Genomic DNA, 14,412 nt, shown 5'->3' with positions numbered 1-14,412 from the left:
AATAGGAAAGTTATGTTTACACTTGTCTATACAATTTAAATTTATACCTCTTTAAAGTGACATTTCCATGTAATCTTCTCACAAAAGAAAAAAAAAATCTCCTTTTGGAAATTATAATCAGCTCTCTGTGGCAAATGGATCTGCATGTGCCAGTCAAAAACCTGACACATGTCAGATATTAGAATAATTTAAGATTAGATTACTAAAATTCACCTGTGGTTGCTTTTCAAAGAATGTAAAATACAATAAAAATAAGACAATATACAGTATTGGATCAATCAAAATATCAGAACTTATTTGTCAACATAAGTATGATGAATTTTTCTGATATTCCTTAATTTAGTTGATTTTATTAACATATTTATTTTCTTATCCCCTATTACAGAGCAAAAAGTGTATAAGAAATATAAGCTTGTAAAATGATTTTTTCCCTCATATAATTAGGAACCAACCCCAGTTTCCATAAAAAATTAAAGCTCTTTTTGTTTTTATATTTTATTTTAAAGTAAGCATAGTTAGGAGAAATGAACAAAAAAACCTACATAACATTCAATTAATGCATTTATGTATTATTTTGATTCTTACATATGTGTATGCACATATATGTACATATACGTATGTACATATACACATATCTATATTTACGATTTCTTTGACATTTCAATGTTTCAGTGCATGTTGAAGCAGAGCCAGCAGACAGAAACACTTACCAAGAATATGAGGAGAAGCCTCGTCTTCTTGGATTAACACATGTCTAGCCCCAGGGGGTATATCAAACATCTTAAGGTACCCTTTGCATGTGTAGTAAATATTGTAGGAAGCAAAGAAGAAAACAAAAGCAATAACCATGGTTAGTTGAGCACTACATTCTTACTGCTTCTGCATGCAGAAGAGGGCATCCATAAATTTAAAGAAGCAGTTTCAGAAATTAACTTCAAAGCATTGGTAGCTTTTGTGACATCCAACATGAAATTAGAGGAAACTTTTTTTTTTATTAAAGACGGAAAAAAGTTAATCTTGTTACCAATGTATTAGTCACTTATCTTGTATTGACCTTCAAATGATGTCAACAACAATTCAGGCAAATACTATACTTTCCTGTGTCCCTCTGTGTGATTCTAGTTTTCTAAACCATCCTTTTCAAGTGGAGTCAACTTTTAATGAAAGTTCACTTAAGTGGTGAACTTTTTGGGATATGTTATCTGCCTACATGTTATTTTAAAAGTCTAAGAGGGAAGTATAGATAGCTAAACTTCTAATTATTAAAATATTTTCATATTTAAAGCCTTCTTTATTATAAAGGAGTTACAACAGAAAAATCAGTGCTTTCATTTTTCTTGTGATCAGCATTAATTTTAAAGCTTTAGACAAGTTTTATGATGGGACTATTTTAACCAAATTGACAACGTGGATTTTAAACCACTTAGTTGGAAAATGTGTGCAAATTATGTTACGCATTGCCTTTATATGCACCCTAACCTCAAAACCTCCTAAGCCAGAAATAAGAAAATCAATATGCTTAATTGGTTGCTTTGGGTTTTAAAATCATATATCATTCCTATTACTGTAAATGTCATATATCACATACTATGTTGATATTATCACGTCCTAAAAATTACCTTACAGTCATTTAGAATTAATATTATGCCCATAAATCATAAATATTATGACCTGACAATAGTCAGGTCAATTAGAACAGATGTTATACATCTCATTATCATATAAATAAATTAATATAAGATGATTATGTAACCTACACTTTCAATACATTATGAAACATCCAGTACATATTCTACGGAGAGTATTAATAGAAATGCAGTTATCAATCCACAATTATTGATGAAAAAAGAAAAAAAAGTGTTTTTGCCATTTGTATATGTACAATAATATATACTATGAATAGATTTACCTAACTTTTTCACAATATTTATTAGTGTCCTAACTAAATAAAGTGGTCCTTTTGGGATCAGGGTGTTGAGCACTTTAGCCTGGGGTATAGTCTAACACATGAAATGTACCATGTTTGTCTGAGTACACAGTGGCTAGAAGGAACATGCTTAAGGTGCCAAGTAGAGCAAAACAGCTTGATGCCATTTATGGATGCCCATCTTTCTGCAGTTTGCTACAACTTACCCAGTACGTTTTTAGCTTCTCTTGTTTCAGCAAGAGAAATATTACGAGCTCCTTTGGGTAAAGTGAAAGCGCCTCTTGTCTTCCCTTAAATAGAATGTCTTTAATTAGTGGTGGGTTCATGTTTATCAAAGTCTTGTTGTTTCATTGACTATCTCATAAGTCATATATTTTGTTAGGCAAGATATAAAATATGTTCTGTAAGTTTATGTGTTGAAGTCACAATGCATTTGTAATAGACAATGCCAATAAACTGTTAATAGTCAATGAAAGTAAGACTAAGCATGAAAGTAAGGCTAAGTAGATGATTTGAAGTTGAATACTTGCAGATTTCATTTTCCAGCAACTTCAATTCTTTATGGCATCTCTTGCTTAAATGTTTTCCTGTTGGAAAAGGTTAATTAGTCTATTAAATCACTATGATGACAATATTAGTGCAAAGATATGGATGTTAGATTATCTTTGAACGGTTTGAATTGGTATGACAGATGAAAATTTTCTAATGTTCTTTTGGCCTTGATTTGCAAGTTTAGCATAATGTTTGAGCTATCTGAAAAACAGTACTAATACCTTATATTATACATAATATAGAATGAATGAACATGGAAAAACCTTTTCTTTACATTAATTCACTGTGGAAATAAAACAAAATGAATTATTTTACATCCAAAAAAAAAGAATAAAATGTAACTCGAATAAAGAAAGCACAGTACATTATTTCACAGCAAGATGAAGAAAATTACATTTGACTCCACTGAAACATAATACATGTATGTAATTATATTTCTCTTTGCTTTACTAAAATAATGCAATCAATCAGAAACAGCAATATTTGCTTTTTAACAATTTTCAGAGTACAAAACAAAGTAATTTATCACATAGGAATAGCAAAGACATCAGTAACAAGAAAAACATTAGAATATAGTCTCCTAGTAATTGAGTTAGGTAGCTGGGGTATAATGGGAGTAAAAAAAAGAAACTAAGAGAATTATTTCATTTGGATGAAGACTTTTTTATAAAAGGAAAAATCACCCTGATGACAATATACTTAATGTAAACCGTATTTCTTTGTTTTTGTTTTACTTTCATGATTTTATAAGATACCAGCAGCTCTTTGGAAGACATGAAAATCTTCTTAAGCAAACACCACATCAAATTTATCTTTAAGTGCTGAAATCCCAGAAACATTTGCCCAATAAATCCTTATTGAAGAACTGAACATCTGATACGAACTCAAGAAATTATTCAGTAATAAATATTGGTATACAAATCTTTTATGAAAATTCCAATGAATATTATTAAACTATGGATAATATTGCCTATTATTTGATGTATGATGACAGCTTTTTGTTCTGCCTTTGAACCTTCAGTGTATGTCTAAGTCCAAGTTATTGACTATGTAACAAGCATAAACATTTCCAGAGATGAGCAATTACATCTCAGGTTAGTTTTTGGTTGTACCTCAATTTTGTTTAAAGTAAATTTTTAAAAATTATGTGAAATACAGATCCAAGATTCCTAGATTTATAAACAGGATAAAACTGTTCACTTTTTAAATAAGTATAACTAATGTGATACTTTAAAAGTTGTATCTAAAGTTTTGTAATTTTTAAACTCCTGATCAATAATTTATGTGCAACAGGAATTCAAAATAAACATCAATTCTAATAATTCAATCTGCATTTTATTAAAAATGCAAAATAACACACATATTTTGGCTAGTTAGTATAACCGATACTGATTTTATTTGTTTCTTTTCTAAATTTAGTATGTATTTTTTTCATCATTGACACTAGGGAGTATGAATTCATTCAAAGTGGTTTTTTTTTTTTTTTTTTTTTTTTTTTTAAGTTCCTTAAAAGGTAATCTGAATAACAATAAATCAGCAGCTAAATTTTGGTTATGTTTATAGAGAAAATGCTGCATTTCTGAAAGAAGAAGCCTCAAAAAGTACAAATCACAGAGAAGCATACTAAATTCATGAGAGACCTCATCTTACCAAGCTTCCTGGGAGTTCTGGTAAATGTCCCCTTCACGGTTCGACAGTGGGAATTATCTCCTCCACAGACACCACACTTATCCTCAACCTTATTAGAACCAATTTCTTTATCACAGCCCACTTTCTGGAGAGAGAAGATGTCAAATGTGGCTAATTTTAATGTGCCCAGTAGTGGTCAACATCCCAGAGAACGATGAACCCTTCATGGCCCACAGTCAGCCAATTTACAGCGAACTGCCAGTGTAGTCATGATTTTTAATACCTCAGTTTTTTTTTTTAATAGTGGGAAATCAAATGACTTGTACCCTAAGTAATAAAGAATATATTTCCTCTAGTCCAATGAAATATTTACACCATTTTAAATTGTCATAGTCATCAAACACACATATAATGAGCACAGATGTAGCTGATGCTGAGGAGACAAAAAAACAGTAAGTGCTTTTCCCTTGCTGCTCTCACATTTATGATGATGGATAATATAGTGAGTTGTATATTAGTGTAATCTTTAAAAGATGGTTAGGATGTGAGATAAAACTTCACAAGAGTGGTGAAGACTTTCACAGGGGCCAAAGAAACACAGAATGGAAAAGCGTTTCAGGAGAGCAGATGAGTTACAACAAAGCCAGAGAGGTTGTATGTTCATGGAAAGTGGGTTCAGAGGTCAATATCTAAACCCATATTTAAACCAATGGAAGGTTAGTGTTTCATGATAAGGAAAGAACAGTGAAAAATCTGCATGGAACAGACTGCAGAAGACTTGAATACCAGGAAGAATTTACATTTTCCCATGAAACGGGGAAATACTGAAGGTTTTCTGAACCAAGTCATGTTCTTAATATAAATCATTGTAGAATAATGATACACAATACACTACTGCACTCAAAAGTATGGGATGAAAGGTGGTAGGGAAAATAAAGACAACACATACATTTAATGTACTAGGTACTGTGGCAGGTAAAAGCTGAACAAGACATACTATACTTTCAGGAAAATGTAAGCTCAATTACTTTAGACTCATTAATACAACACTTCAGTTTTGCTGAAGTATACAGGAAATACACATTAGGAGCAGTGTTTCAGTTAATAAGATAATTTCATATCAATTTAACTATGAACACAAGAAATAAAATGCATTTTTAACATGAGATTAAATGGAGCCAAAAAAAAACCACGTTTGCTTCTCAACAACTTTTGTTCTAATGTGAAATTTAGCATTTAAAGTTAGTATTGATTAGAAGGTGAGAAAGAAATGTCTTATTATCTTTACAACAAAAGATTAAATACACTTAGCACTGATTATTTTTAAAAAGACCTTGTATTTTAACAGTAGATGGCTGCTGAAATACCTGAAGCAAATGCATTATTACCAATTTGTATTCCCAACCTAGACGCCTCAGAGTTACTTAGAAAAGGCATTTGGCTGGAAATTAGGAAAATTATTTAAACCTTGATTCTGCCAGTGACCAAAGTTTGATCTGAGAAAGTATAATGTCTCCCAAATTTATTTTAGCTACTGAACTATTCATAGACACTTATTGTAATGTGATTTCAAAGATAAAATAGTTTAAAAAATTAAAAATGTGCAGATGAATGATAGTAAACGTAGATACTGTAGAAAGCCTTTGGGGAAGCAATTTGAACTTACCACACACTCTCCTCGCACACATATGCTATACGGATCTTTGTAAGAACAGCGCGTTCCATCATGCACCAGTTGTTTCATGTAAGCAACATCTCCAGTCTCCTTGGACTGACAGTAAAGATGGCATCTTTTCTTGGCTGCATAGGATGGAGGATAAAATTAACTATTTACATAAAATGGAATGTTTGAACAGCATAGTTTGTTTTATTTTTAAATATAAGATTTCAATGTGATTTCCTAAAAACAAAAGGAATACTGTATAAACAAATAAAATAATGAGTAAGGAGAAAAGTATGTACATCTGACATATTTGTTTTAGCTAAGGTGACCATATAATTTATCATCTAAAGTAGAAAAGGGGCTCTAGTAATAGCAGGAACAACAGGTATAAACCGGGACTGCCCCGGGCAACCCTAGATTTCACCATAGCTCTTACATAAATTTTAATTCGAAACCAGTTTAGTTTTTGTAATATTAGAGCACTGAAAGAATGTCTCTGATTTATTTGCCTCAATTACCTACCATAGTTTTTGTCTCTTACAGGATGCAACTCACTTCACCAAAATAGATAAAAAGCATGCATTTCTTCTTAATGCGTTGCAACTTCGAATTCTTATGTGTATTCTTCTTTCCTTTAAGATGGATTTGAACTGAACCCAGTGGTGTATGTAATCACATGACTATTTCTTTTCATTCACTCAAATAAGAAGTATGGCAAAAAGTTGCCACTTGGACATATTTAACCAAAAATTCAGAAGTAAGAAGTGAAACATTAAAAGAAAATTTCCAAGTGTATTTTTTAAACTAGTCAATAGTACAAAAGTAAAAGGTTATAAGGTATCTTTTGTTATTAAATAATGAGCTTTCTCTTGGTCCTGACTCAATTGTCAAAGAACTAGATTTTTCTCTAGTCGTTCAGAAAGGAAAGATCACAATATTCCAGAAGGATTTCCTAGTAGAGGGATTTTGGTTGAATCAGGAATTCCAACATCTCTCCCAGGCATTCCTTTCCACTGGTCTTTCACCAGTGATGGTGATCGTGCTGCTTGCCAGGAACTATTGCACAATTCTTACCTCTTTACAGAAAGGGTACTTTAGCCTTATTCTTAGAAACCGAGGAGAACTTACTCCTATAAGCACCAAGTTTCCTAAGTTACCAAGTAGGGATCAAGAGTCCATGGGATTGGTGCTGGCAAAGCTTAAACTGTGAGTAACCATCCACACAGCAGGGAGAAGAGCAGGAGGCTACTCACGCTCAGGATGTTCATATGGCAACCAGTGGTGTTTGGTATTCTGGTATTCAAAGTGGGAGTTTCGCTGCTGACACTGCTGTGCTCTGAAGTCCTCAAAGTGTTTTTGGCATTCTTCTGTGTTACAAAGCTGGTACTCAAAATTAACACCAGGACAATCCTGACCACCATTGATGGGCCTAAAGAAAAGACAATACTTAAAAAGGCCTTTTGGCTTCTGTCTAGCAATTGAAGCTTGCAGACACAGTGCTTGAGGGCATAAAGCCAGAGTTTCTGGGCTGCCAGCACAAAGTGAATGAACTCATACTTCCTAATTTCAGTCCCTTTCCAAAAGCACCCTTCTCTCCCTGCTGGGTGGAAAAGTAAAACAAAACACAAAGCTCAACGTAAATCAGCTTTTCAAATCATGTATTTTAAATGCATGGCAAAAGCGTATAAGAAAAAAAAAAGCATGTCTATTGAATCGATACAATGATATTTTTCCACCATGTATAAAACACATAGATGCAGCTCAAAGAAACTTTGGTCATTGCTCCATGACTCGCTTTCCTCATATGTAAAATGCAAATAATACTGTATCTTCCTTCGAGGAAAATTGTGAAGATTAAATGATTTGACACTATTTAAAGCACTCCTAACAAACCCTGGCTCATAATGAACTTTAGCTGATCTTTTAATTTTTATTGTCCTTGTTACTTCTAATACTACCATCATCTCTTCCTGTGAAGGCAGGTATGTGGCATCAGACAGTCTTACGAAAGACACGCTCAGAGCCATCCTGCTGCCAGAAACAGAGAGAAAAAGCTGCTCACATATTAAACCCTAGACAAGGAAGAATCCTCTAAATGTGATAATTCAGTTGTTTTTTTCTTCATAAAGATTGCTGAGCACACAATAGGGATTCAATAATTGTAGTCTGAGTGAATGAATGGATAACTTTCCCCCAACAGTCACCTGGCCTTCTATCACAATCTTTCTTTTGCCCTCCTCTGAAGCAATCACGTTCCACTCCCTGAAGAGAGTGAGTCTGTATGCTTGGTACCGCTCTTTCCTGGACACTCCCTTGCTTCTGGCAGTTGATCTTGCAGTGCCCATGCTCATGCCCTTAGGGCACAGTGACCTACTTTTTCCTTGTTCAGCTTCTTAATATTCCTGAACAGCAACTTCTTTACAAATATTCAATCTCCATTTGATCTTCTTATCTTCATCACTGACTGCTTGTCACAGGACTGATGAATGGAGATATATCGAAAACACAGACTGGTTTATGAACCGTGAACAATTTCTTTTCCTGCCCTGTGTTTTACGTGCACTTTACAAAACAGAATAGTAATAACATAATATTGAAGTATTTTCTGGTTTCTCCAAAAATAATAAGAATTACAAGGATATACTCACATGGGATTATTGCACTGGCGTGTTCTGAAACGAACACCAGTTCCACATGTCCGAGAACAGGAGCCGAATTTAGTCCATGACCCCCAATTGCCATCTTGTTTTTGCTGATTAGCATTCTTCCACATGCAATGACCCTTATAGCACCACTTAGGAAAATGACAAAGGGTAATTATTAAAATCATGCGCACACTAAAGCTGAAGTTGTTATACAAGAACCATCTAGTTAAAGGGCTTTGACTAGATGCTCTTTTTTCTTCCAGGTGGAGATGCATTTAAAATTATCCAAAAGCAATCGTATCATTAATATACCCCATCAAAGGGTAATTTAGACTTGTATTTTTCAAGTATAAAATTAAAATGGAAAAACAACATTCACTCAGACTAAATTTTTAAATGATACATTCACCAGTGAGCATCAAACATTATAATCAATAAGAACTCTTTGAGCACCCAGCTTGCACAGTTGGTAATATTTTACCCTTCATCTGTCACTACCTATCTCATAGCAGAATCTTTTGAGGGCTATATGATCTTTTTAAAAATGATAACATAAAATATGTCTTGACTTAGATAATAATATAACATGTCCAAAACCTATGCAGCTTTCAAAGCACTTTTATTTAACTTTTAAATTTTTTCATTCACAATGATTCTGAGAGATAGATGGGTCATATATATAATCATCACCAATTAGATGAGGAAAATTGAGGCCCAGAAAGGTTCATCAGTAGTAGTTGAAGGCCATCTGACCAAGAAGTAATTAAGTGGGGCTACCAGAACTCTAATACTATAGAAGCACCTAGCTTAGAGTGCCCTGCATACAGCAGGTGCTCAAGAGATGTTAGTCATTTTCCTCTCCAACATTTTGACTTACTTTTTCATACTACATACAATAAAAGCATTTGTTAAAACTCAACTTTTATAAATTTCAATATAACACCAATATATTTAAGAAAGTTGGATGTTAAAAAGTTAATTATATAATTTTTATAAAGCAAAAATGAATCAACTCGTTATGCTCTTGTTTCTAGTCAGAAGTTTATGATATTGAATTTTCCCAAAGCAAAACATTGTATATAATGTGCTTTGCATAGTGCCTAATATAGTACAAATACTTAAAAAGACAGGTTTTATTATTAATAAGCATATAATCCTTGTCACAAGTACAGTTTATACACATTTGAAATTGAGCTTTGAAAGAACTAAACGCCATATAAATCTTCTGTACCAGGTTTTAGTTCTGCCTACAATTTCTTATTTCTAAACTAGTCAAAGCTCTTCAACTTGAGTTCTTAACATGCCTTTGTTTTGGGATCTTTGCCCTTATGAGTAGCGTAGCTTGGCACTAAGCCAATTTCTGAACATTCAATCCTGACTACACAATTTGAGATTTAAAACCTCTGGGCATCCTTCCCTAAGGAACAAGGCCAAATCTTCTGTATAAGTTCACATGACTTTATTTCTGGGCAACTTTCACAAGGAATGGGATGCCAGCAGGTCAATCAGATCCCACTACCAGGGGGACAGATGGTCTGCTGAGTTGCTTCTTCCTAGTCTGACAATAGTGGGCTGAATTGTAGTCCCAAAGATATCAAGTCTTAATCCCTGGAACCGGTAAATGTTAGCTTATTTGGAAAAAGGGTCTTTGCAAATGTGATTAACTTAAACATTTAAAAATGTATCCATGGGGTTCTAAATGCCATTACATGTATCCTTATAAGAGAGGGGTAGACGGAGACTTGACCCACAAAATGAGGAAAAGGCAATGTGGCCACAGAAGCAGAAACTGGAGTGGTGTAGCTACAAAGCAAGAAATGTGGGGTGGCCACCAGACGCTGGAAGAAGCAAAGAAAAGATTCTCAACTAGAGCCTCTCGAGGGAGAATGGCCCTGCCCACACATTGATTTCAGTTCATTGAAATTGATTTTTGACTTCTGGTCTCTAGAACTGTGAGGGAATAAATATCCATTGTTTCAAGCCACCAAGTTTGTGATAATTTGTTACCTTAGCCACAGGGATCTAGTATACTATCTTAGTACATTACTATAATAAAACCTTGCATACTATGATTTTCACATAAAAATGACAGTGCAGCTGTATTCACCACTTTCCAGACCTTTAAAGATGATAATTATGCAACATGTTACATATTTATTGTGTAAATAGATATACTCACTTTTCCAGCAGCACATTCAGTCCCATCAAGTGGAGGTCCCTTTTTAGTCTTACAAAAGTAGGGATTATCAGGATGGCTACACCACAGCTGTTTACATGGGTCAAAGGTTCGGAACTGGAAGATAGATAATCAAATTCTCAGTGAACTCTCAGCTAGCATGACATGCACCAAAAATATATTCTATACAGTTTCTTCTGTCCTGTTTCTTGGATGTGTTTATTTCAAGTTAATAGCCAAAGTTGTGACATGTTTAAAAAAAAAAAAAAAACTGCATAAGATTTTCAGGTAGAAAACACTTTTATTCTTCTTTTCTAAAATAACAATGATAAACAATGATTTGTCTGAGATTATCTGGTTGACTTTCAATGTTTTTTCTTGATGTTTCTATGTTTTGTTTTTCAAATAGACAATGTGGAAATTTTCTAAAGACTTAGTAATTATCATGAATATTGTAAATATGAAAATATAATGGTTTGGCAGCTCTCAAGCTATCAAAATGTCTTTTCTTTATTTCTGTAGGTATGAGATAGATTATTGAATATAAATAATAAAAGGGCTGGGCGCAGTGGCTCATGCCTGTAATCCCAGCACTTTGGGAAGCTGAGATAGATGGATCACCTGAGGTCAGGAGTTTGAGACCAGCCTGGTCAACATGGTGAAACCCCGTCTCTACTAAAAATACAAAAAAATTGGCCAGGCATGTTGGTGCATGCCTATAATCCCAGGTATTTGGGAGGCTGGGGCAGAAGAATCGCTGGAACCCACAAGGTAGAGGTTGCAGTGAGCCAAGATTGCGCCACTGTACTCTCTAGCCTGAGTGACAGAACAAGACACCATCTCAAAATTATAATAATAATAATAATGATAATAATTAATACTTATAAATAGTTGACCAAAAGAAGAAAAAAATTGTCAAAGTTTCTGTGTAAGATAAAGTATTCCAGGTGCAACAAAATATCATAATACATTCATACGGTTTATGAAATATTTTCCATATATTTGATTCTCATACCAATCCATAGCTGAGAAATATGGGTTACAGGTTAGGGCTATAGTTATGGTTACAAGTAAGACAGTAACAGCACAAGACTAGAGTCTTGGTTTTCATACTCTTCAGAATGGTTTTTATTTTCCTAACACCCCACATTATAATGTCCAAATGTTTGTATAAGCAAACATGTATATTTGTGTGTGCTCTTTGCTTGTTTGCTCTTTTTCTCTGTAAATGTAAACATCTTACCAATCATTATCTAGATGTTTAAAAATATCAAACAACAGCTTATCCACATATCTATTGCCTATACTGCTAATTACCTAATACACCTTTATGTGCATAGAAATTTTTTTATTAGTACAAATTTTCAGATGTGAGTTTTTTGTTCTAATCCTTATTACCGAAGGTGGAAATTCTACTTTTCCATGACATTAAGTCAAAGCTTTAGAAAATTCTCCGATCTAAAACATTAATGCAAGTAATTAGGAGCTCACAGTGTATACTTTATAGACAGACCAAATGGTTGTATATAGAGGGCTTCAAACAGCAGATCAATTTCTTTCTAGCCCCATGAAATACTTATGTTCCTTGCTCTAACATACAAAGCTTGCTCCAACATAGAAAAAGTCTTTCTTTCTTTCTTTTTTTTTTTTTTTAATGAACTACTAAAGACCAATATGGAAATTTAATGAAACATAACTCTAATGTGAATAGTTACAGGGAAGACTGGTTTTAATGGATTCCACTGAACATATATATGTGCCTTTCTTGTGTTGAGCACTTTAATTATATTATCAAATTTAATCCTCACACCAATCTTATCAGATAAATACTATCATTCTTCACATATTACACATGAGGAAAGTAGGCCAGAGAGATTAAATATAATGCCCAAGGTTATACATTTAAAAAGCGTCAGCTGGGTACAGTGGCTCACGCCTGTAATCCCAGCACTTTGGGAGGCCGAGGTGGGTGGATCACAAAGTCAGGAGTTTGAGATCAGCCTGGCCAATATAGTAAAACCCGTCTCTACTAAAAATACAAAAAAGTTAGCTGGGAGTGGTGGAGCACGCCTGTAATCCCAGCTACTCGGGAGGCTGAGGCAGGACAATTGCTTGAACTCGGGAGGCGGAGGTTGCAGTGAGCCGAGATCGTGCCACTGCACTCCAGCCTAGGTGACAGAGCAAGAGTCTGTCTCAAAAAAAAAAAAAAAAAAAAGAAAGTATCAGATCCAGGACCTGACCCAAGGTCCTGACCTCTATGCTATGCCATATGATTCTTTTATTAGACTATACCAGCACAATCCTTCCCTATGGTCACACACACATGGAATTCTGCCATCAAGCTAAAGAAAAGCAATAAATCTAAGCCTTAACAGTCATCTTCTCTGAAAGTCACAAAAACCAGGGGATGAAAAGAACGTGAAGATTCGAGCCTGGCAGCCTTGGTTTCGAAGTCCAGTTCCCCTGTTTACCAGTTGTGTGCCTTAAGCAAGTTGCTTAATCTCTAAGTCTTGGTTTTATCTTCTATAAAATAAAAGTACATCAGCTCTCTTCTAGTCTGTCATGAGAATTAAATAAGACAATACATTTAAAGCATGTAGCTGTAGCACATAGCGACACAATGAACACAAAATAATTGCTAGATATTATTATACTTGCACCAGTGAGTCTGCAAATCTCACCAAGCAGGAGCTACACAGACAGATTTCGAGATGCAACATCTGCATCAACTGGGAGCAACATACCGCAGTGCACATTTTATAGCCAACACCAAAGTCAAAACGACATTGCTCATCCATAGAGTAATTGATTCCAGGAAGTTCTGGGAGTTTAGGCCAATCATGATCAAAAGGGTCATCAAGGAGACAGTCATAGGAACTGTAGAAAGAAAAATATTGCATGTAGTTAAATGTTCATTAAAAAAAATCGGGTCCTGATTAAAAAAAAAGTAGTCTTTGCTTATATACTTTAGAATTTCATCACAGATCATACAGCAATTTTGCAAAAACATATATTTAAGGTTTTGGTTTCGGTTCCATTTACAAAAAGACTCTTTACCTGTATTCATGCCAGGAAAGTAAACCAAGCATGACTTAGGAGTACAGCCATGATTATTTGAGTCACTAATTAAACCACCACATGGTGTGGTAGGGCACATCCTGACACCTATACTGTAGAGCACAGCTGGTACCATATGCAGGAACCACATGACCGTCCTCCCCCAACCTCAAGTTTGACCATTAATCAAAGATTCTATAACAACTTACTAAAGGAAAATTACATTACAGTTAAAAATTTACTTATATTGTAGACTTATGGCTTCAAGTATTGTGACTCCATGATAAAATTGTGCAGAATGTTCTAAGTCATAAGAAAATGTTTATTATCAATAATAGTTTTCATTTACTGGGAATTTTGCTATGATCAAGTCCTAAGAGTCAGTTTTATGTCTGTAGGCTATAAAATAAATACTCTCATGACACGCAGCAGGGGACATACTGGATATATCTTTTCAATTCTTGACCACTGCATCGGGACCAGTGGTAACGATGGAATGCGGCTTGTACCAAGGGAGCCATGACACTTCCCATAGCAGTCTCATCACCACACCTGTTGCCTTGTCCATCATGCTCCATTCCCAACCTAGAACACAAAAAGACCTCAGTGGTAAGAATCAGGTGCTACTGCCTTCACTTAATTTTGAAAATAAGCCCTGGGAAATAACGTATTTTTAAGTCAGCGTGGCTTTCTTGAAGAAGTCACAGAAACAGAAATTGACAGCAACCTGACAGAAATGCCTTTCTTATTCTATAGCTCTGAA

At 34.4% G+C, this 14,412-nt stretch overlaps 1 protein-coding gene across 1 annotated transcript in view; it reads right to left on the bottom strand.

Moving 5' to 3' along the window:
• The window catches only part of ADAMTS3 (ADAM metallopeptidase with thrombospondin type 1 motif 3), a 281,280-nt gene that overhangs the window by 23,868 nt on the left and 243,000 nt on the right, over positions 1-14,412 (bottom strand). The window contains exons 9-16 of the mRNA XM_025385984.1: positions 14,091-14,234; positions 13,337-13,469; positions 10,596-10,709; positions 8,420-8,565; positions 7,025-7,200; positions 5,775-5,908; positions 4,130-4,253; positions 711-791 (exon numbers count right to left, since the gene is read on the bottom strand). Of these exons, the coding sequence (XP_025241769.1) occupies positions 711-791; positions 4,130-4,253; positions 5,775-5,908; positions 7,025-7,200; positions 8,420-8,565; positions 10,596-10,709; positions 13,337-13,469; positions 14,091-14,234 (1,052 nt within the window). The remainder of the gene's footprint in view (positions 1-710; positions 792-4,129; positions 4,254-5,774; positions 5,909-7,024; positions 7,201-8,419; positions 8,566-10,595; positions 10,710-13,336; positions 13,470-14,090; positions 14,235-14,412) is intronic.

Source organism: Theropithecus gelada, chromosome 5 (genome assembly GCF_003255815.1).
Source record: "Theropithecus gelada isolate Dixy chromosome 5, Tgel_1.0, whole genome shotgun sequence".
Classification (NCBI taxonomy): Eukaryota; Metazoa; Chordata; class Mammalia; order Primates; family Cercopithecidae; genus Theropithecus; species Theropithecus gelada.
This window is presented reverse-complemented; position numbering and strand designations above follow the sequence as displayed.